Source organism: Oncorhynchus masou, chromosome 13 (genome assembly GCF_036934945.1).
Source record: "Oncorhynchus masou masou isolate Uvic2021 chromosome 13, UVic_Omas_1.1, whole genome shotgun sequence".
Taxonomy (NCBI): Eukaryota; Metazoa; Chordata; class Actinopteri; order Salmoniformes; family Salmonidae; genus Oncorhynchus; species Oncorhynchus masou.
The window spans coordinates 52,605,965-52,630,821 of record NC_088224.1 but is presented as its reverse complement, the minus strand read 5'-3'; the positions used below and the strand labels follow the sequence as shown (position 1 = coordinate 52,630,821).

The window sequence follows — 24,857 nt, the reverse complement described above, 5'->3', positions numbered from 1 at the left end:
TGTTAAACAGCATCTCAATGTATTTTTTTTTAAATGCTGGAATATAGAGCCACATTTAAAAATACATTTGCTTCACTATCCAAATAGATGCGTAGGGGAATGTTGAAACCCTTTCCACCAATACGATTCATACTTCAGATAAGTTTTGTGTTGAGTAATGTGGAGACGAGGGGTTTCAGAGTAGAGAGACTTGAGCTTAGTTCCAGTTTATTGCAATCAATGGTATTCTAGACAGAGAGAGCAAGGACCCGTCTCAATCCTCTTAACATTCATATTTGTGCCCCAGCGTCTTGTAATGCACGGTCTCCTGAAGTACAGCACAGCGGAAGGGCTTACCCAAACTATAAAATATACATCTTAGGCCTACCCTTAATACACAGTCCAGCTCTCAGCCAAACACAACAACCCAAGCAGTCCGAAAGCTGGTAACAGTCAAGTTAAGATCAAGAAGAGGATACATGGTACGTAAAGACATACTTTGTAAACAATACATTGTTCCAGAATATATATATATATACTTCCAGAATGTGTGTTTTTTATGGTGTGGAATATTTGAGAGATGTCAACAGTAGAAACAGGATTCCAGCCATGTCAATGCTGACAGTCACATAATCGGTCACACACAGAACCTCTCTATTTCCTAGCTAGAGAAATCTGCTCACGCCACAAACACACAAACTGTGTTGTCGGACTCTGTTGAAGAATATGGAGTGAGACTAGGATGGGAATGTGACCTGACAGATCTACAAATCCAGAGACACAAGACCTGACACCGTACAGAAAAGGTGTCAAATACGGTCACCGGCAGAAACACTTTTTTTTTTTTACACTGACGACTGTCATTATGTGAGTTTGTGTTTGCATATTTATATCTAAACTTAGAGGAATGGCAGTGTTAAACCAACATTATCTCGAAAGAAAAAAAGTCTAACTAAACAAGGGCAGATGCAGAACCCGCCTTCAATTAGAAGAAAAAAAAAATTGTCACCACAATGTCATCTTTGATAGCAATGATTCTATATTAAATCAGATTCACATTAATGTCTGATGTGTGGATGAACGTGTCATAAGAATCAGTAGCTCATTCATTCCAGTTTCAGGTGACTTGTTCAACTAGTCATTTCAGTTGTCAGGCCAATCGTTACCCATCTCAGAAAAAGTAAGTATCATTAAACTAAAGGAATAATGATCACAATTATACAGATGAGTCAACTGCCACTCACCAGAAAATGGTTTGCTTATAAAGAACCTGGGACACCAGAGTGAATCCATATTCAGGGACACACAGGCAGGACTAGTTTTGTTCAATGACTTTTGTGAGGTATCCATTTGTGCAATACAGTCTAGTTATCGTGACCACCAAGGCATGTGCCCACTAGGAGGGAAATTAAAGAAGAAAAAACATTTATCCCATCTGTTAGTTCAGTGGTTCCCAACCTTTTTCAGGTTACCGTACCACCAACTGAACGTTGCTCTGCCCAGAGTACCCCCTGAAGTACCCCCTCGTGTGCATTTTACCAGTAGTCTTATGGTCTCCTGCGTCTTCTCTAGTACTCCCTGTGGATAGACCAAGTACACCCAGGGGTCCCAGTACCCCTGGTTGGGAATCACTGTTAGTTTATCTGCTGGGTCAACTCCGCCAATCAGACACCACGCGGGTCAGACTAAATCAACAACAGCCTCCAGTTTTCACCATAGAAAAAATATATATGTTACAGACATCAGTTCATACTTTGGGTTAACTCTCCAGCAAACTTTGGAATGATTAAAAAAAACAACAAAAAAACTATCTAGGCACAGAAAAAAAGCAAAGAGGCTATTTGTGAAGGCAAACAAATTAAATAAAACTGTATTTACATTAAAAGGCTGAGCACCGGATAAAGTTGAAAAATGTTTTTCCAGTGTTTCTAGTGTTGACATATATATAAAATAGTTTTAAAAGCATAAAGTCAAGTGGTCCATAGTGAAAATAAAACATTGCTCCTCTAAGGTCACTTGAGGAGGATATATCCCATTGGAAAAGTCCAGTACATTATCATCATACTTGTGATAATATGAAGGTAGTGTGTGTGTGTGTCAGTGATAGTTGACGTCATAGCTCTTATAATGAGAGAAATTGATGAGGGATGACACACCACTGGTTGTGTGGACAGGTTTCCTCACTGTCCACCATGCTCCGTGTGCTCCCTCGCTCTCTTTCGCGGTCATCATCCTTTCCCTTCATCTCTCCAGTCTCACATCTAGTTTGCGTAATGACCAGTTCCATCTGTTCGTCCCCAACTACAACCTCTGCTCTGACAAAGATGAGAGTGTTCTCTCCATCCTCTTTTTCTTCCTCTTCCAGGCCAACTCTTTGTTCTCTCTCACACGGCCCTCTCCCTCTCTCAAGGGCTGGGGGGGAGCATGGTACTGAGAATGTCTATGAGATTGTCCAGACCCCACAGGTAGCCATCCTCGTGGTTGCCCTCCATCCAGGGGGTCCGGTGGTCCAGGGTGAGGAGGGCAGGCAGGGGCACCGTCTTCCCAAAGTCTATCATCCACACACAGGCCTGCCCCGATGCATCATGCACAAACAGCAGGGAGCTGCCCACCACCTGGGAGAAAACAGGACAGTTGAGTTCAGTGTGAGTGTTTTAAAGATGCACTATGCAGAAATCGCTCCACCATTTCCTGGTTGATAAAATTCTAATAGTTCGCCTAATTTCAGATTGTGACAAAAGAAGCATGTATAGTGTACAGAATCATTGTACAATCTAAACCACTTTGACATATATTTTCCATAACCAAAAATATTGTATTTAAAGCTGTTTGAAGCTGGCCGTGCTAGGCCGTCATTGTAAATAAGAATTTATTCTTAACGGAGGTGCCTAGTTAAAAGGTTAAAAAGATCTTTAACTCACATTACTATGTGAATTTGGTCAGGAAGCCAAAAAGTTGCATATTGCAGCTTTAATAAGGAATTTGGATCATGTTCATATCAATTACATTGAATCATAACCCAGCAAAGAGGTTTGTTGAGGGTAAGTAATCATACCAAACGTTACTGTAAATATTGCCTTCATTTATTGCCTTTAAGTAAAGCAGAGTACAATGGCGTTTGTGTGTGTGTTACTACCTCATGTGTTCTGAAGAACTGGGATTTCTCCAGCACGGATCGCATCTCTTTCAGACGTTGCAGGTAGAGTTTCTACCAGAGAGAGGAGAAAGGGGAGACAAACAGTCAAACAGACAGTCAATCTGAAGGGGCTGAGTAGCTCCCCTAGAACCCAAGTTCCCTTATGTGCCACCTGACTAAATGTCCCTCTAGAAACACGTACCAGGATCTGAATGTTCCCATCCACAAAGTCTCCCAGGGCATGCATGACCTGTTCTCTGTGTTTGGTCGTCTTAAAGTTGGTGTTACACGTCCCGTCTGCTCTCTGCACAGCACAAATGACAAACAACAGTATTTAGTCTCGTTATTGATGCAGTGAAAATAAACATTTAAAATAAAATATGAAGTAAGCTTTGTGTGACATCTTTTTGAGTGCGGATTCATCATACCCATTTCCTTGTCCCATTATTGTGACCTGGACGAAGTTACTGTGCACATACATTTGAAAAACTACTTTTCCCCCCTTAAAACTACTATTCTGACCCCCAGTTGAACCCAGTGTGCCCCCTGACCTTGATGCCCTCGATGCGGAAGCCCAGGGTGGCAGTGGAGCTGAGGGTTTCTCTCCACTGCATGTATCTGGGCTTTAGGATGCCTTGTTGGGCTCTCTCCTGATCCGTAGGGGCCCCGGGGTCCACGGCCACCATCTTCTCATACATGTCCCTGCGGAGCCGCGGATGCTCCCTGGCCTTCAGTAGCTCCTCCTCCAGGTAAGTCCTGATAGGACAGGGAAGACAGGGTTAGTGGGCCAGCTCGTTATCTAACAGCGGAGTTATCCAACAATAGTGATCTCCTCTCCACCATTGGTCCTGGAGAGCATCAGGGCGTGCAGGATTAAGTTTTGAACTGATGAAGGTGGACTGACAGAAAGCTCAGCTACTTTTTTGCCTCCTGGACCTTCACTAAATCGGTTTTGAGTGTGTGGTAGATTCTGCCTATTATTTTCCAGCTCAGTACTGGAAACACCTAACTCGGGGCCTCCCAAGTGCCGCAGCGGGCTAAGGCACATCATTGCAGTGCTAGAGGCATCACTACAGACCCGTGTTCAATCCCGGGCTGTATCACAATTGGTCGTGATCGGGAGTCCCATAGTTCAGCGCACATAGGCCCAGCGTCGTCTGGGTTCGGGGAGGGTTTGGCCAGGGGTGCTCTAGCGACTCCTTGTGGTGGGCCGGGCACCTGCAGGCTGACATCGGTAGTCAGTTGAACAGTGTTTCCTTCGACACGTTGGTGCGGCTGGCTTCCGGATTAAGAGGGCGGGTGTTAAGGAGCGCGGTTAGGAGGGTCATGTTTCGGAGGACACGTGACTAGACCTTCGCCTCCCGAGCCCGTTGGAGAGTTGCAGCGATGAGACAAGATTTAAATTGGGGAGAAAAGGGCGGTAAAAAAATAAATAATAATACATTTAAAAAATACAAACTCTTCCCCCTGTCTCTCACCTGCTGCCCATCTTGCAGTCCATGATGGAGGGAGAGTCAAAGTCAGCCAGGAGGTCGTCCATTAGGTTGTAGTCCTGTTCGTTCCTCTGCACCACGCCGTAGTAGCCAGGGACATACGGCCGCAGAGTGTCCCCCATCAGCTTCGACAGGCACAGCTGCTCACACTCACAGTAGCGCTTCAACAAACGCCCATACTCCCCCGCCTGGAAGTTACCTACGAGAGAGAATGTGTGAAAGAAAGAGGTCAGGGACAGAGAAACACAGAGAGCGTGAGAGAGAGCAGAGAGTGGTGTATACCTGCGTGCCCGGCGAGCTGCACCCAGGGATAGCGCTTCTTAAAGGACACAACGAAGGGAGACCAGTGCACCATAGTTTTCAGCTTCTGCCACTGCTTGGTCTGGAAGGAGAGCAGCAACAAAATGGGTTACACACACCACCAGTCAGCTAAACTAGTGGTTTAAACATGTGGTCGTCCAGACTCATTCCTACTCGGGCCACAGCAGAGAACTGGATAGAACGTGTCGTCTCGCTTATCAGTGGGTCATAAGACCATTTGAGAGGTTGGTCAAAATAGTTTGAAAACAAAAGGATCTACAAAAAGACACACCACACAGAGACATTTCTGCAGAATCGACAGGAGGGGGAGAGAGAGGTCCCAGCCCGCTTGAGCCAAGGCCAGGTACACAACGTTCCTCACAGCCCCCATTCGCAAAACATTGACCAGAACTGGCACACTGGTTCCACAGTAAAAAAATAAAAAATAATAACAAAACACACCACCCCTGGCCTACACAGGAACACTGTGTGAGTTTGATTGAGTTGGTGTGAGAGTGTGTGGGTTTGCTGCGAGTCTGCTTGAGTATCTGTGAATGTGTGTACGTGCAGTGAGTGTGTGTGTGTAGAGTTGGTTTATCTTTATTGGAAAAATACAGCAAGGTCACTATGCAAGGGCCTTTGACGCAAGCAAGCAGAGGAGAATATACACAGCATTGATTATACACACACACGTCACTGACTAGGACATGATACTGTATGTGTGTGGGAATTCACAGGAGGGAGAGAGAGAGAGAAAGGGAAAGAGAGACAGCGAGAGAGATAGGGACAGAGATGGATAGAGAGGCAGAAGGAGAGCGCAAAAGGTAGGGAAGACAAAATGTTTGAGAAAAGAGACAAGAGAAAAGAAGAGGGAAAGCAGAGGTCCTCATCAAATAAGTAATTCAGTGGAAGGACAGTGTATCATAAACCAGTCTTTAATGATCATTAACAATCCCCAGTCTGTGAAAGAATGCATGCCCCACTACAGCCCAGCACAACCAAACAAACCCAGACCATGTTTGTCTGTCTGCCCGACTCACACATTCTTTCTACTGGACTGCTGTGACGTTGTGCTGAATACAGAGATAGGAAAGAGTATTACATTAAAAAAAGACTATTCATAAATTGTATCTCAGAATAGGACTGCTGATCTAGGATCTGTCCAGGGCTCCCGAGTGGCGCAGCGGTCTAAGGCAGTGCATCTCAGTGCAAGAGGCGTCACACTGCAGTCTCTGGTTCGAAATCCAAGCTGAAGCACATCCGGCCGTGATTGGGAGTCCAATAGGGCGACGCAAAATTGGCCCAGTATTGTCCGGGTTTGGCCGTCATTGTAAATAAGAATTTGTTCTCAACTGACTTTCCTAGTTAAATAAAAAATATATAAATATTATTCATTATTATCTAAAAGGCAAACTGATCCTAAATCAACACTCCTACTATGAGACACTTTGTGGATACTGAATGCATGGTAAAGAACAGAGACAGGGGAGGCCCGTAAACCTAGTCGTCAGAGTCCCGTGGCTGGTCAATGCCAACAGAGACTTCCGAGCTCCAAAGCTCTTTACCAGCTTAACCCAAACATAACCCTTGCCTCGGCGCGGACGACACATACAAACTCACAATTTTCAACCTCTCCCTGTCCCAGTCTGTAATCCCGACAGACATGTTTTAAGGTGACCACCATCATCCCTGTTTCGAAGAACTCTAAGGCTTCATGCCACAATGACTACCGCCATGTAGCACTCACTTCTGTAATCATTAAGTTCTTTGAAAGGCTGGTTAAGGCTCACACCAACTCCACCATCCCACTCACTCCAATTTGCATACCGCCCCAACAGATGCATAGATGACGCAATCTCAATTGCTCTCCACACTGCCCTCGCCCACCTGGATCAGAGGAATAACCGTGTGAGAATGCTGTTCACCGACTACAGCTCAGCGTTCAACACCATTATCCCCTCCAAGCTTAGGACTCTGGGTCTGAACACCTCCCTCTGCAACTGGATCCTGGGCTTCCTGACAGGCCGACCCCAGGTGGTGAGGGTAGGCAACATCACGTCCACCACGCACAGGACCCTTAACACAGGGGAGTGTTCTTAGTCCCTTCCTGTACTTCCTGTTCACCCACGAGTGGGTGGCCACACACACACACACGAATCCAATACCATTACCGAGTTCGCTAGCAACAACAGTGGTTGGCCTGATCACCGGCGACGATGAGTCAGCCTACGGTGAGGAGGACCTGACAGTGTGGTGCCGGAGCAACAACCTCTCCCTCAACGTCAGCAAGACCAAAGGAGCTGATTGTGGACAACAGGAAACAGTCATCAAAGACTCCAACCAACCAACCCATAGACCGTTTTCTCTGCTGCCGCACGGCAAGAGGTCCCAGTGCATCAAGTCAGACAACAGGCTCTTGAACAGCTTCTATCCCCAAGCAATACGATTGATAAATCGCTAACAAAATAGCTACACAGACTGTATTTGCACTGTCTCTATGCACACTCACAGGGCCCTACATACAGTCACTCCATGTGCTCACTCGTACATAATATACTGACTCTACACCCCCACCCCCATGCAAGCTGCTGCTACTCTGTTTATCTTATCTTAGATCCTGTTGTAGAGTCACCTCACGCCTATAGATATCTACCTGTGCGTTCAGCTAAGCCAATAACTTTATCTATCATCCTCTTTCTCTGAGCTGAGCATTGGGTGCCACTCCAGGGGGTCTATACCCCTTCTAAACGGCTATCTTCTCCTCTTTCACTCCTCCCTCTCATCCACTCGTTTATCTCCCACTCGCTCTCCTGCAGCTCAGGCCAGACAGCTTAATGAAAGGCCGGGGGGGCAGATGTAACTCAGTCCCCTCTATTATATTTCACCCCCCATCCTCCTATCTCCACCTCCTTCATTATTACCTGACCTGACTGACCCTGGAGGGGGAGACTGGTGACACGGAACCTCTCACTTTATCTTCTTTCTCGTTCCCTCAATCTTGCCCAAACTCTGCCCTCACTTCTCCTTTTCGTAATCCTCATACTTTTCCCTTTCTCAGTCTCTCTCTCTCTCTCCCTCTCCTGCCTTCACTCACTGCTTCCCACTGTCATCCTAATCCCTCTCTACTCCACTATTAACAGCAGGGCTCTACTCCACTATTAACAGCAGGGCTCTACTCCACTATTAACAGCAGGGCTCTGTCCCTTTGGCCCCTTCCTCCTACACCACACTCTTGGAATGTGTCTGGCCCCTGTCACGAAGATAGCAGCCATGAAACGCACATGCATACACACACACACACGCCAGTAGTGACATTCTGGACATCCGTGTTGTCCGCAAGAGGAACAGGAAAGCTCTGTTCTGGCAATGAGGCAAAAAAAAAAAACGGTTGTGAAGCTCTGGCCTACAGCCCCCGATGTCTATTCGGGCCAGCAGCCATCATCATAAACCCCCCCCTGGCTTACCACCGCCTTAGCCCAGAGAGAGAGACGGTGAAACCGCCAACGCAGAGCACCTTATTAAAAACACCCATTACTACAGCTTTTCCTAATAAAAAGACAGCTCCGAGGTGTCACAAACCCGGTCAAATAAAAGACCAGATCTGATGGTGTTGGACCTAATAGAGCCAATACACACCTGACCCGGCCTACAGACCCGTCCATATTAGCCCATGCCAAAGCAGATGTATTTCTCTCTGAAGGAGGATGATCTAACTCGTCTGTAGATACCTGCCTCAACTAGATAGGACAGGGTCTGTAGCAGCGACTACACGCATACCAGAGAGAGGAGATACTGTGTACCTGCCCACCTCATGGCTACTCCTAGAGAGAAAGGCAGCCTTATATACTGGATTTACACCAGGGGCCCGCTGTGGAATGTTCAGATATAAATACGCTATGTGGAACAAACGTGCCTCTCTGACAAGTCGAATAAGGAATCACATCGGCTCTACTTGTGACATTTGTATTGGCGACGCTCGACAATGTGGTCCTGACCACGTCCATGCCCACATGGACAGAGACAGTCTTCACCTGGCCATACCTAAGTATAGTATAGTATAGTATAGTATAGTATAGTATAGTATAGTATAGTATATAGGACTTTAGAAGGCCAGGGTCATCTGACTTCACCTCCTGGCTATACCATGCTAATGTAAAAAGGCCCGGGGGGGTATATGGCCAACGCCATCTTAAGCAACGCAGAGTGCCTGGATACAGCCCTTAGCCATGGTATATTGGCCATATACCCCAACCCCCGAGGTGCCTTATTGCTATTTTAAACTGGTTACCAATGTAGTAATTAAAAGAGTACAAATCTGTTGTCTTACCTGTGGTATACAGTCTGAAATACCACGGCTTTCAGCCAATCAAAACCACCCAGTGTCTAATGTACTGTATCTAAACCTGCCCTCACCTGTTGACATTCATCTCCCATCTCAGCTCTTCCCAATAGTAAATCTAATCTGTGTCTCATCTCTTACCTGGCAGACTGCGCAGTAGTGGAGCAGCAGACCGGCGCTGACACAGGCACACACAGACACAGAGAGGAGGTGAGAGCGTAGCCAGTCCCACACACTCCGCACAGGGTCTCCAAGCGTGACCTCCACGAGCGTCCGGCGCTCCATCAGACTGTCCCTCAGTTAGCCTAGCGGGGTTAGCATTTAGCCTTGCCCCTCTTTCTGTATGTCACTGTTAGCCTAGCACGAGCATTTAGCTTTACCTCTGACTGATAGAAGCTGTCTGTCCCCCAGTTAGCCCTGCAGCATTAGCAGTCAACCAATGGAATTGCCTGGCTTTGGTAACTTGTGTTCTGGTGAACCTCCCCTCTCATATGAGGTTACACTATAATCCCTCTCCCACTGAGCCCTCCCCCTCTCTCACTGCCTTATCTTTAACACCAATTCGTCTCGGTCTTCTCAGCTGCATTTTGTCACCCTCTTCCTGTACCACTGTCTCCCTACATGATATTCTCTTCTCCCTCCCCATCTCGGGCTCACTCTTTAACTCGTCACTCTGCCTAATCTGTAACTTAACGTTCAATTTTCCCTCCAAATTCATTATGATCTCTGCTGCCCCCCTGTCAATTTTCCCTCTCCAAGTTTCTTTCCCCTCTCTCACACCAACTGCCTTCCTGCCATCCTCTCACAATCTGTTTATAGTAGTCTCTCCCTTTCTCTAATCCCTCCATCAGCCTGTACTGAGCCGGTGTCCTCAGAAACCCAGAGTCCCTAGTGACATACATGACTGTAATACCTCTTTAGTCTACACTGCTTTTGACGACACATACTAGTCACAGGAAATATACTTCTGTAGTGTAAGGAACTTCTATGAGAGATGTCTCCCACACTAGCTCCGGGGGTAGTGTGGGAGACATCTGCCCCACATACACCCCCCTGAGTAGTATAGCGTAAAGACAATGGCTCTCCCACACTTCATGTTCCTGCAGGAATGACCTCAATACCAGCAGACAGCATTTTTTGCTCTGTTAGCTAAATTGAAAATAAAAAAGGTTTTCAAAATATCCACACATATTTTACTCATGTAAATCCAGAGAGACACGTGAGAGAGAGAGAAAGCGAGAGAGAGCAATAGTGGGGAAAAGGCAAAAACCTTTGAAGTGTGTGAGTATAATGCAAAAGACATCTATCTACCTAACTTAGCCAATTCTGCTTTGTCATCATGCTGGAGCCTAAGTAAATTACTGGATTGGATATTCAGAGGAAAACAACATTTCCAAATACCACTAACCCAGTTCTTTCCCTTTCTCTCTCAAACCCAGAACTCCTTGGAAAACAGTGGCAATTGTTACTGATTGGACTATCCGGACTAAATAAAGAAAATGTAAATCCACTAGAGTACTCCCCCTATAGCTCCCTCTAAACCCTTCCCCCGCAGTCCTGTCTCTCTTAGTCCCTCAGCGAGAGAGGTTTGAAGCGTTTGATTTACAAAGGGGGTACTCCCTGTTTTAGTGCTCACAACACCAGTGTGCTGTAGTCGTTAAACACGTCCTCCAACAAAATTCTGTTGAAAAGTGATATCCCAAGTATAAATACAGTGAGGTACACATCCTAAATGGCAAAAAAATATATAAAAAATAAAAACATTTGAGTAAAATAGTTTTTTTTTTTAAGACAACCGCAAACTTCAAGGAGTTAGTCAGTCGCTCTGGATAAGAGCGTCTGCTAAATGACTTAAATGTAAATGTAAATGATGGGTACATGTGATGGCAGATTGATGGCCCTCCCCCTTGCTTGAGGAACAATAGAGAACAAAAGAGGAAAGCCCCCCCCACACACACACAATGGCGTGCCATACCCGGACCACCTATTGAGATGTAGCTTTTGTTAAGTAAATCTTGGGATATCGCTTTTCAACAGGAATTTTTTGTAATTTTTTTTTTTATTATAAATTAAAAATCGCTGGATGAGGTCTTACTTTTAGGTGTGATGCTGCTCTTTTTCAGGCCTTGTTTACATGTAAACCAAATCCGCTCCCTTCTGCTCTCTGTGGCATGAGCACAGCTCAACCACAGCCCAGTCAACACAAAAAACAGAAGTCTGACACAAATGTGTGTTTTAATGCTTTTGTGAACACTAACAAATGTGTGAGAGTGCTGAAAGTTTGCAATTGTGAGTTGCATAACGGGAGTTTGTGTACGAGTTGGTTCTTGTGTGCGCACATGGAGCGTGCCCTGTATGAGCTGGTATGTGTTGTGGGGTATATTGTAGTGTGTGTGTGTGTGTGTTTAGAGAGAGGGTACTTTATCACTCCTCCACTCATCTATATTTTCCTCTGCATTCTGTTCCACTGCCTGTCAATCAGCGGAAAACCTTATGCCGTGGTGCAAGGCTAGACGGGGGGGAAGATCGTGTCAGAGAAATGAAGGGATGATGCAGGCAGAAATTAGACTATGAAATAGGTTAAAAGTAATGTGAATAATGCAAGACGTTACATTCAAAATACAGACCGAGAGAGAGAGAGAAAATGAAAAAAAAAGAGAAACAGCGCCATATATGGCAATGATGTCGCCTAGCAACGCAACTGCCTTCAGCCCAATTTTCCATGACACACTCTGAGCTGTGAACGCCAGACGGCAGAGTGTGTAGTGTGCGAGTGTGTGCCTTAAACTCTGAATATGTATTTGTGTGAGCAGGCAAGTGTCTACTTGGTATATCATTGAGCACAAGGTTTAACAACTGGTTTGGCCACACTTTGAAAGCCTACAGTAAGCCAATAACAACAAAGGCCCTAATACTACCACCACCGACAACACTCCTCAGTGATGCCGTATCACACCAGCTAGATCCAAAATGGATGCCCCAGTACAATCACTCACTCCTCAGTACTTCCCTCTGTTCCAGGTATTCAATCATAACAGTAGTGTGGGATCTACAAGATGGGAACTGCTGACCAACCCTCTTTCACCCAGATGACATTCATGCATTAACAAGGATGACACACGCGCGCAAATATGGAAATATCTGAACTCGCAGAAGATAAAGCGAATCGGAGATAAAGCAAATGTAGTGAGGAAAAGAGAGAGAGAGAGAGCGAGACAACGTAGGTAGGAAACGTTGACAAACAGCTTCTATCTCAAGGCCATCAGACGGTTAAACAGCCATCACTACCATTGAGTGGCCGCTGCCAACATACGGACTCAAATCTCTAGCCAATTTAATAATTACAAATTGGATGTAATAAATGTATCACTGGTCACTTTAAACAATGCCACATTATATAAATGTTTACATACCCTACATTACTCATCTCATATGTATAAACTGTACTCTATACCATCTTGCCTATGCCGGTCGGTCATCGCTCATCCATCTATTCATATGTACATATTCTTATTCATTCCTTTACACTAGTGTGTATAAGGTAGTTGTTGTGAAATTGTTATGATTACTTGTTAGATATTACTGCATGGTCAGAACTAGAAGCACAAGCATTTCACTACACTCGCATTAACATCTGCTAACCATGTGTATGTGACCAATAACATTTGATTTGAGTAAAGGGATAGAGCTATGGCTAAGTGCTGAATTCAGGATGTTTTGGGTACATTTTCTGGAGGCTCTCTCTCACACAGCATAGAAACCCACTGGAGTCACACATCAATGCCATCTAACTAGATCAGTCATTATGTGTTATTTGGAAGGCCATCTCCCTCTCAGAGACATGAACAAACAAGGACTGAACAGATGTCCTCCTGAAGTACTTTCTCTCACAAACAAAGGCACATTGATTATGCACTCAGAGAGAGACAGAAAGTAAAAGGGAGAGAGAGAACATGTGTGTGTGTGTGTGTGTGTGTGTGTGTTGGTGATATGTAACATGTGGAAATTCTAGTATTTCCACACAGTCTTTCTCGGTGGTGACTTCCAGGATTCACACCATTCCTGTTCAGGAAGAGAGCTTGCCTGATTTTCAATTGGTCCATTTCCAGGAAAGACATCCTGTTTTTGAGCTCATGTCATTCCAAGCATTTCTGGTCAGGGCGCATCAAAGGCCTCCGACTGGGGAGGGAAACGTCATAAATGTACCACTGTAAGAAGGTTAGAGCTGGATCATACATGGGACAAAACAAGAACAACTTGAGGTTAATCGAGCCGAGCTCATTAGTGATAATCGCAGTCAAGGGTCATAGTGGTTGGGGTCATGGGTAAAGAGTCACTCAGGAGTCAAAGGTTCACCGATCACCAATAAAATGCCCTATGCATTGGCTTAGGAGTATTATGTAAGAGACACCAAAAGTTAACCTGGCCCTCTGATAGGTGTAAACAATATGATGGAAATCGTCTGGCCTAACTGATCCTTTCTGATCTATGCATAAATACAATATGCACTCCAAACTCCTTCAGGCTAAAACTACATACGTGTTCCAAGAGTCATTTAAAATGAAATAAAAATGATACCCTTGACCTAATATTCACCACACCCCCTGCGGTAGGAGCACATGGCCTTGGTGGCTTTGTGTTTGTGACCCGAGTGAGACATCAGTAGGTCTGACACAAACACTGACATTGAGGAATTAACACCTTTGAGTGCGTTTGTTTTATTGACATGCACTCTGTAAGTCAACAAAATGGGAGTGAGGTGCTGGAACACACATTACCAGTGAAGGTTTGCTCTGCGCATTAGGACATCATTTTAATCATAGTGCATCTCATAAATGGAAGAAGAAGAAAAAAGAAGACTTGGCCTAATATCAATAACATGAGAGCATACAACTGTACCATGGAAGTGTGTGTGTGTGTGTGTGTTCAGAAAGTAGCCTAATAAAAAGCACGAGCTGGCATACACCCAGAGAAATGATCTTGTGTAGAGGTGCTGACTAACTGTGAATACACTGCAAGCTACACAAATAGAGAGTTTAGTCAATAAATCACCAGGAGTCTTTATTTATTTGTATACAGAGAGTAAATAGGCCTGTGTGTATATATATATATATATATATATGTGCCCATCTTTGGCACTTCCAGCCAACATTTAGGACCGATTATAGCAAAGGAGTTTAACATAATACTACTGTGTGCTTTTGTATGCAACTAAATAGAAGATAAACTCTAGTCAGTAGACCTCCACCGCATTTATCGCACAATAATTTATATATATATGGCACACTTACCCCCGTGCTTTCGTCTGGACTGCCCAGCGTGTTGCATATGACTGGGGACAGGCTGGTCTCGATGTCGCTGCCGTTGAAGTCATCCTCCGACTCCTCAAAGGACGAGGCGGAGGACAAGCAGCCGGCGGAGGAAGAGTTGGAGAGCTTTCTGTGAAAGCGCATTAGCGCCGGGGAGCCACCGCAGCCACTGTCCGAGCATGGGGACTCATCATCGGCGTGTGGGCCCAGCGATGATCCACCGACTCCGAGTCCCATGGTCCTTGCATCTAGTGTTTCCTGGGTCCGACTGGGGCTTAGATCTCTGGTTATAATAAGCTTTGGGATAGTACCGGGGAAACTTTGGCTGCCTAGTGGACTTTGGACCTGTCCGTGTGGCTGTATTGGAGAGTTGATCGAGGGGTCCTCCTGGTTCCCCGACTCAACTGAACAACCGTTTTGATCATTTTTCCTGACAGCTTCGGGCTCACGGGAAGCAGTGAGAATGTTAGATTTGGTCATTTCTACCTCTGTGTGGGGTAAATCATACCCTATCGGTTCTGACACGCCGTTTGTCAGAGGTTCGTCCAAACGCAAGCTCAGTGATGTCAGGGTCCGTCTTAAATTCTCATTGCCAGATGTGCGCCAATGGACTGAACCATCCGGTTGTACAGCCCCCGATACCCCCCTGACCTCCGAGGCAACCCCACCCTGTTTATCAAATCCGAATGGTTTGTTTTCCATGACCTTCGCCGGGGCATTCCAGACATGGTCTTCTCCCGTTGTTTCTGGGCGGCTGCGCTGCGTAACTGCGCAGCGAGTTCTGTTGAATCCTCTGGACCGTGTTTCCAAGCCCGTCGCATCGAAGGACGAGTCGGCCGCTCCCTTGCTCACAGCGTCACAGTCGACAGCCTGAATATTTTCATAATGAATTCCAGATGGGTATTCGGCGACCAGGGTGGTGTGGTCCACTACCTCCGACTCAGTTTGGCCTCTCAACAACTTCCCTCGCCCGTTACCACGAAGGGTTTCCGAATTTCCAGATCCGATTACCAGCCCTACCTCTGGTTGACCTGTGCCTGGCGAAGGCAACTGCTTCGTTTTCATCCGATTCTTGTAAAACCGGTCACACCTTCGCTCCTCACGGGTAAATCTGCGGATAGGGAGTCGTTTGGGTGTTTCTGTTGGTTTCCATTTCGCTTTGCCTAGAGCGGCGGTGGAGTACGAGAGACCACAGCACGTTTGACCCATTCTGTACACGGTAGTAGTAGCGCACAAGTCACACCTTCCAAGATGTATCACATTTGAAACAATTCGCACCGTGCAGCAAAGTAACACATGAGTCACGTGCTCCACTCATTGTTGCCAATGATGAATGACCATTATAGGAACATGTTTGATTGTCCCATATCTGCAAGAAAAAAAGATGAAAACAGTTTTAGAATATTTTGCCAAAACACAACATAGGCTAGTCTACTGCTTTCCATTTGGTCTGATCTATGTGATATTTCAATAAACAACTCCAAACAATGTCACGAGGTACAAGGTACACAATTTTGCTTTCATTAAAGAGATAAGTGCCATTTGTTTCTGTGGAGGGTGAACAAAAATACATTTGGCTGTAAAACAGGAACGCTTTTTTTTGTTTTTCTGTGCCTTTTGAGGCGAATGCTTTGCTCATGTTTCTTGCCTTGGGATTGTTGCCTCAATTCTGTCTTGTTTGGCTTGAGATGGATGGTTTATGCCAGAGCTCAGAGCCCTATACTACAAATCAGGGTTGAAGAGTTAAAGCCAATGTATGCATGATCTGAACATTTGGTCTGAGGATTCGTATGGCGGGCGTGACGCAATTCGTTGAGCCCCTGGCGGCATGCGGAGGCCAAATCTACCGCCATACAACATTGCTGTGTGCCTTAAATGTTGTAACAATGCGAAGTGCTCTGTATAGCTCCGCGTTGACATAATTGTTTGACGGTATGTGGGGGCGTGAGGTCCTGTATAAACACAAACTCACTTCCTTGGCAACTTCCTTCACAGCAGCTCTGCGAAGCATAAAAAGTATGTTTGCTATGACGTCTGTGGAGGCCACATCGCAGTAAATGCTATACTGCCACTGCAGATGGCTGATTGATCATGCAAAGAATTTGACCGAGATAACTTTGGTCCACTCTCGAGTTCAACTCGGGATAACCAGTACCACGAAAGTGGCTCATCTTTCAGTCAGGTACATTTCTATAGCAACGAATCCTTCAGAACTAACCTGCTCCAGGGCGGGCTAACTCCATTTATCCTGCATGAAAAGTCTGAGCCTCAAGTTGAGGACCAATGAAATCAGATTCCCTCCATCTCGCAAAGATTGCATAGTCATCGACATCGTTTGCGGAAGATGACTGATTCAATAGTTTATTAATTAAATGTTGTTTTGTTTGTAAAACCTTTTTTTTATGTTAAAATACCTATCACACAGAATGCATTTGAACCTCCACACACAGTAAAACTTTTGTATGGAAATTATATTATTTCATTGATAGGAGTCGGGGATAAGCACACCGAAGACGGCATTGACTATCAGTAATTAAATAAAGACTGCACTTCAAAAAGCCAATTTCACACCATTGCTGAATTAAAACCTAAACTTGTCTTTCATTTTGATCTGGGCACAAATTAAAATGTGGCACTGACTCGCACATGGTTTGATGTTTCAGAATTGTCTCAGCATGCGCAGTTACAAGCCTACAAACCTTTTTTTTCAATTTTCGCCTAAAATGACATACCCATATCTAACTGCCAGTACCTCAGGACCTGAAGCAAGGATATGCATTTTTTCTTGATACTTTTTTAAAGGAAACACTTTGAAGTTTGTGGAAATGTGAAATTAATGTAGGATAATATAACACATTAGATCTGGTAAAAGATAATGCAAAGACAATTTTATTTTTTGTTTTGTTTCATCATTGAAATGCAAAAGAAAGCCATTATAGGCGCAATCTAAATATTTTCCACTAGATGGCAGCAGTGTACGTGCAACATTTTAGACTGATTAAATGATCCATTGCATTATTGTTAAAAATGTTGTATTAAGTCTGCCCAAGTATGCCTAATTGGTTTATTGATACATTTTCAAGTTCATAACTGTGCACTCTCAAACAATAGCATGGTATTCTTTCACTGTAATAGCTACTGTAAATTGGACAGTGCAGTTAGATTAACAAGAATTTAAGTGTTCTGCCCATATCAGATATGTCTATGTCCTGGGAAATGTTCTTGTTACTTACAACGTCATGCTAATCACATTCGCATTGGGGGGGGGGGTGGGGGGGGGGGGCACACCAATTCTGTAGAGGCTAGAGTAAGCGCCAGGCGGATGAGCAATATCCTCCATCATAGGACAGATGAAGCCTGAGCTGAAATGTAAAGCTAGTTTAAGCTGACTAACTAGAAAACACTGAGTAGATCTAGCTTGCTTCATAGTATACAACTCTTGTCTAGGCCTACCTAAAGCAGAGAGGAAGAGTCGAAGCAAGAGGGTTTACTCCTCCAAAAATCTGTCCACATTAAGCAGATCATTATTTATTAAGCTAGTGAGGAGTTTTTTTATGGGGGTGGGGCAATGAGTGTCGAATTTAGTCAAGATACAAAATATATTGCTATTTTGATACCTAAGGCTTATTTGATCTATTAGACGTTTTGTAATGCTTAGGTTGTTACGAGTGTACTGATATAAGTGTGATGTGTGTGACACATATCCCGGGAACTTTATACCGGAGTTGTTCCTGTTGAAATGTTAGACGATCTATGCATCTCACTCTCCACTGAATACAGGTGGTTGACGTCAACACTCCTCATCAAATATTTTTTTGAAGTATTAAAATAAGATGTATCTACCAATCTAAAGAGAGGAATAGGCGGGATCTTGATAGTCTGCCGTTCCGCTCTGTGGGCAACGGATCCCATTGTTAGGGCGGTGGCACAAGCATCTCGCCATTATATCTACACTGAACAAAAATATGAACGCAACATGCAACAATGTCAAAGATTTTTCTGAGTTATAGTTCATATAAGGAAATCAGTCAATTGAAATAAATATATTAGGGCCTTATCAATGGATTTCACGAGTGGGAATACAGATATGAATCTGTTGGTCACAGAGTAGGGGCGTGGATCAGAAAACCAGTTAGTATCTGATGTGACCATCATTTGCCTCATGTAGTGCGACATACTTCCTTCACATAGAGTTGATCAGGCTGTTGATTGTGGCCTGTGGAATGTTGTCCCACTACTCTTCAATGGCTGTGTGAAGTTGCTGGATATTGGCAGAAACTGGAACGCGCTGTAGTACACGTCCATCCAGAGCATCCCAAACATGCTCAATGGGTGACATGTCTGGAGAGTATGCAGGCCATGGAAGAACTGGGACATTTTCAGCTTCCAGGAATTGCGACATGGAGCTGTGCATTATTATGAGAAAACATGAGATGATGTCGGCGGATGAAGGGCACGACAACGGGCCTCAGGATCTCGTCACATTATCTATGTGCATTCAAATTGGCATAAATAAAATGCAATTGTGTTCATTGTCCGTAGTTTATGCCTGCCCATACCATAACCCCACCGCCACCATGGGGCACTTGTTCACAACGCTGACTTCACATCTCACATCTCCCTCACAAGCTTTAAGCACCAACTGTCAGAGCAGCTTACAGATCACTGCACCTGTACATAGCCCATCTGTAAACAGCCCATCAAACTACCTCATCCCCATACTGGTATTTATTTATTTATCTTGCTCCTTTGCACCCCAGTATCTCTACCTGCACATTCATCTTCTGCCGATCTACCATTCCAATGTTTAATTGCTATATTGTAATTACTTCGCCACCATGGCCTATTTATTTCCTTAACTTACCTTATTTGCACTCACTGTATATAGACTTTTTGTTTTCTTTTGTTCTACTGTATGATTGACTGTATGTTTTGTTTATTCCATGTGTAACTCTGTGTTGTTGTATGTGTCGAATTGCTACGCTTTATCTTGGCCAGGTCACAGTTGCAAATGAGAACTTGTTCTCAACTAGCCTAGCTGGTTAATTAAAGCTGAAATAAAATAAATAAATAAATATAAACACTCGACCACAAGACGCCATACATGCTGTCTGTCATCTGCCCGGTGCTGTTGAAACTGGGATTCATCTGTGAAGAGTGCACTTCTCCAGCGCACCAGTGGCCATCGAAGGTGAGTATTTTCCCACTGAAGTGGGTTATGATGCTGAACTGCAGTCAGTTCAAGACCCTGGTGAGAACTACGAGCTCACAGATGAGATTCCCTGAGACGGTTTCTGACAGTTGGTGTAGAAATTCTTTGGTTGTGCAAATTCAGTTTCATCAGCTGTCCGGGCGAATCTGCAGTTCGTTTTATAACTAATATCATGCGATTCTACTCATTTTGCCATTGGGCAGAGTGAAACGTGCCGTTTTACAGCTACTTTCCTGCAATTCTACACATTTTGCAATAGGGTGGCGCCGTTTTCAAATGATAACTGGTGATCAATGGGCCCCACCCCAGTGGGTAAATCGACCATGCTTACTACGAGTTTTGATAGCTGGCTGCTAGGCAAACTTACCAATCTAAAAATATTTAGACGACATGGGCAAATTAAGTGACTGCTGATGCATAACCAAAAGTTCTAAATTGCACCTTGTTACTCTAACTCTCAACAGTAAGTTGAGACCCCGACTGAGTCCCCCCCCCAAATAAAAATAAGTGTTTATTTTTTATTGGGCCGCCAGTTGTCCCTCCCTGCCCTACAGAATAGAGAGAATCTAGACATTGGATTGGGGTTAGCTCAGTTTCTAGTTTGTGACTCTGACATTATGACTCACCAGTGTTGCAATCACCAAGAAAAATGAACAGAACACAAAAAGGCAGGACTAATGATATTTAGTCTTTCACCACACATTGTAATGGGGATATGTAATATGACTAAAGTTCATATATATTTGTAATTGATCAACACAATGTTTAGGACGTTTTGAGTTTCTGTAATGTACCATTTCCAGTGTTCTGTTTGACACTCAAGGTGTGGATTGATGGTCGCGAGACTTGATGCTAAAATGTTATGGATTATTCTCATATCTGTTGATAGTGAATGACACCAGACTGGAGGTACAAGGACACACTCATTTTCCACTGTTCATGACATTTTGTGAACACTGTGATTCTATGGCAGATGACAAAGTCACTGCCTTTTTTGATGACTTCCTACAAGCCTCTCAGGCTGGTGTTTGAGAAATGGATCAACTGTGTGTTGCAATGTGACCTGCTGACCTGGGTTCCACAATAGACAAGAGGCTTGAGTTTTTCCACATGTGGATTTGAATAGTCCCTATTCATGATCTATGCATCATGCCAATACAATAAACTGACTCATAATCATGCAGTCTGACTATAATATCCAGACAGAACGAGAGCAGCATGACAGTAGAAACTCCTTCCTGTCAAGTCAGGAAGGAGTGCTTAGGCACAGGAAATTAGATGGGAAGATAATGGAAAGATTTCATATGTTTTTATATTAGTTTATTTAGTAAATATTTTCTTAACTCTAATTTCTTAAAACTGCATTGTTGGTTAAGGGCTTGTAAGTAAGTGTTTCACAGTAAGGTTTACCTACACCTGTTGTATTTGGCTCATGTGACAAATACAGTTAGATTTGCTAAGGATGATGACAACACTGTGCCGCGTTGACACACCCCTTACGGATAGGGATGTTAGGTCACATACAATGTCCTTTTAGGGAAACTGGTCAATCCATATAGCTGTGCATGGAGGAAATTGCAGAGATTACTGATGGTAAGATACATTTAGCAACCAAGCAGACACCACAGAATAACCTAGTATGGTCATACAAAAAGATTAATGATGAACACATTAACAAGTTAGCCTAATGTAACAGGTTGAAGGTTGCAGCCGCTGTGCCACCTTGTTTAACAAGGTGAGGTCCTCGGATAAATATTAAATACTACTAAACATGAACAGAACACAGGTTCTTCGCATCAGGGGTGGAACATGGAAATGATAAGACATATTGCAATAGAAAGCTTTTTTTGTTCTGTTCTGTTGCAGCAAGCTTATTTTTTATTTTCTGTAGTAGCAAGAATGTTCTCAATATCCCCATTAATAATCAACAAGCAATAATCGCAGTGCTCTGCGCTACCGCTTGAGCAACAACTTTTGCAATAGTTAGACTCAATATCAGATTTCAACAACAATTAGAAAAGTGCATAGTTGAGGAAGGCGTTCTCAGGACGACGGAGAGCGGATCTGGAGGGATATGGGGACTCACGGCGCAAGAGCACTTACAACGGATATGGATTAGGCCACACTTGTCCCCACTCTTGTCCTCCAAGAGCACACAAACCTGTAGCTGGTAGACAGGTCAGCTGAACTCTTCTTTATTTAAATTGGCTGATCGCAACCAACTGAAAGGTGCATATACCGCCACCTACTGAACTGGGGTGTGAGGCCGGTCACAAGCCCCCCTATTCAACTATTTCTCTTATCAAGCCCTGTGTTTCTGCCACAGGAGGTTGGTGGCACCTTAATTGGTGAGGATGGGCTCATGGTAATGGCTGGAGCGGAGTAGGTGGAATGGTATCAAATACAGAAAACACATGGTTTCCATGCGTTGGATGCCATTCCATTCGCTCCGTTCCAGCCATTATTATGAGCCGTCCTGCCCTTAGCAACCGCCACTGGTTTCCGCCTAATGTTCTGGAGTGTGAATTCACTACACTTTGTGACACAAAAAGGGAAAGGAAAAAGTATGGTAAAAAGTGAAGAAAAATTGCCCTAACAACTAACCCTACACCCGTTAAAACCTCATCACTATTCCACTATTTGGCCCTATCTGATCCTTCACCAGGCCAGCAGCCTGGGAGGACAGGACACTATCGTTCAACACACCTTGTAACTCTTCTTCAGTAAAATCTCCTACACCCAAGTCTTCTCTGCAGCTGCCACCACAATATCTATTTTCTGCCATTTATGTTCCATTTCTGAGGTACAGTTGATAACCATGGCTATGAACGCTAAGAAACCAACCTTACTGAAGAACATGTTATTCACTCTATCACTCTCTACTAGTCTTAGCCAACACACAGGGAGCCTCATAGAATCCCTCACCCTGCACCCATCTCCTTTAACTACTTTCTTCACTGCCTCAGCATGACACCTTCTGTAATACTCTGATAATGGCCACATCAACCTGCTTTTCTCTCACCAAACACTTCTGATGTTCAGCACCATTGGTTAACACACAACTTATTCAATTGATACTACACATTTCTTTTGTCTCATGCCCTCTTGCACACTTCTCACATCTAGGAATCTCCCTCTTACACACTGCTACAACATGACCATAAGCGTGGCACCTAAAACACCATAAAGGGTTCAGTACAAAAGCTCAAAGGATAACTGACACATCCTAACTTGACCTTGTCGTGTAGACTCTGCATCAAAACTCAGCAGGACAGACAGTCTTCTCTGTTTTACCACGCTCTCCACCAGGTCTGCATCACACCAAACGGTGGACATCACAGACACCGGGAATCTTACATTTCAGTTGATCCTCCTTAACGCCACCCCAGTTATCCCTCCTTTCAACTGCGCCCTGCTCCGAAGAGCAAAGCAAGTCACAGTTTTTGTCCCGAGGCATGTGACGTGGAGCACCCACTCCCTCTGGAGTGAATAAATGCAAAGAATCACCGCGAGTCCACTTTGAGTTACTTTCACAGAGTCAACAGTCCCCAACCTCTTCATCACCCAACCTAATACCACATACGGATCAGCCGGTAGGCAAGGATCCATTCCTTCCAAAAATCTCACTCCGACTGTGCCAGAATCATATTTTTTAAATTATTTTTATTTTACTAGGCAAGTCAGTTAAGAACAAATTCTTATTTTCCAATGACGGCCTAGGAACAGTGGGTTAACTGCCTGTTCAGGGGCAGAACGACAGATTTGTACCATGTCAGCTCGGGGATTTGAACTTGCAACCTTCCGGTTACTAGTCCAACGCTCTAACCACTAGGCTACCCTGCCTCCCCTTTATCATCATTGGGATGAGGCTCGAACTCTGTGGTCTTCACTGCACCTGCCACCGGCTGGTAATTCATCCTCGCTCTCGCCGGGTTAAACTTTTGAGCTACTGAGTATGTTTTTTTTGTACTAGACACCAATCTTCCCCACCACACCGCTTCTCTCTACCCTGAGATATTTTCCTTCTCTTTCCAATAATATCCATATCTCCATGCTCTTTAAACTCCTTCACCTGCTGTAGTAGCAAACTGTTCAAATGTTTCTTGTATGTTGAATTTGCCGCCACGTCGCATAGACTCAAAACGCTTTAACTCCGGACATTTATACACACACATAATACCGCCCCACACTCACAGGCAGCACCTGGAACTAATTGCAATTAAGTGACGCATGTCACACTAAGATATACACACTATGATGATCACAATAAATGTTATAAGATACGTATAGGCTACAGATATTGTAACATGAAATCCATGGTCAAATAGTATACTGATGATTAGAGAGCCAAAGTTTAGATTTGATGTTATCGCCCCTGATATCAATAAGAGATCAAATGGGCTTTAAAGCACCACAGAAAACAACTACTTCTCCTAAGAGTATTAGATTTGTCTCCATAAACTGAAATGAAAACTTACCATCAGTCAAGTGTCTGCCAATAACCTGTTGTTTATCCTTGCTTGTTAGGCTGGGAACAAGAGTCTTAGTGAGATATCTATCTGTATCTGGGTGTGGAGGGGATGTGAATGCAGCTTATCGCTTTGATGTGTGTGTGTGTTCAAATGATAGAGGAAGAACATGTCAAAATAATTGCTCACTAAGCATGCAGTGTTTTAAGTTGCTTTTCTTGTTCTTCCTCTTCTATGGTATTATGGTGGTCCGCAAACTTACATTAGAGGTGCATGCCGTCACTGTACAGGGTAGTGTGCGAGATTTTAGACGACACTAATATTGATTCCAAATAATTAACAAAAGACAAAGAAACAAAATCAATGTACTTCTTTAGTCAGGTTAAAATGTCAACTCTGATCCACACAGGCTATGGGACCTGAGAAGGAAGAGCATTTTCAAACAGTATTCCTTGCAATGTACTGGAGACCCAATAACTTTTCAGCAGCAGATACAATTATGGCCAGTTTCGTGGACTTCTTGTTCAGTTGGGCGGTACAATTAATCACATGCGCAATAAACGCCACAAAAATCCACCTTCTTTACGATCAGCATATCAGCTTCCCTCAACTGTTTGAAC

At 44.2% G+C, this 24,857-nt stretch overlaps 1 protein-coding gene across 1 annotated transcript; it reads right to left on the bottom strand.

The window, feature by feature from the left end:
* Nucleotides 1-181: 181 nt before the first annotated feature.
* Nucleotides 182-24,345, bottom strand: LOC135552546 (inositol-trisphosphate 3-kinase C-like). Its single transcript, XM_064984237.1, has 8 exons — nucleotides 24,247-24,345; nucleotides 14,539-15,925; nucleotides 4,891-4,990; nucleotides 4,594-4,807; nucleotides 3,667-3,871; nucleotides 3,318-3,419; nucleotides 3,116-3,187; nucleotides 182-2,594 (listed from the first exon to the last, which is right to left on the bottom strand). The coding sequence occupies exons 2-8, from the start codon at nucleotides 15,763-15,765 to the stop codon at nucleotides 2,385-2,387; spliced, it is 2,130 nt and encodes a 709-aa protein (XP_064840309.1). The 5' UTR covers nucleotides 15,766-15,925; nucleotides 24,247-24,345; the 3' UTR covers nucleotides 182-2,384.
* Between the last annotated feature and the right edge of the window lie 512 nt (nucleotides 24,346-24,857).

Bases quoted from the DNA above. Each gene is read 5' to 3' on its own strand.
- LOC135552546 (XM_064984237.1), bottom strand. From the start codon at position 15,765: ATGGGTCAAACGTGCTGTGGTCTCTCGTACTCCACCGCCGCTCTAGGC. The intron at 3,872-4,593 runs GTGAGAGACAGG...CTGTCCTATCAG, and splicing joins GACTGCAAGATGGGCAGCAG to GACTTACCTGGAGGAGGAGC. The intron at 3,420-3,666 runs GTCAGGGGGCAC...TGTGCTGTGCAG, and splicing joins TCCGCATCGAGGGCATCAAG to AGAGCAGACGGGACGTGTAA.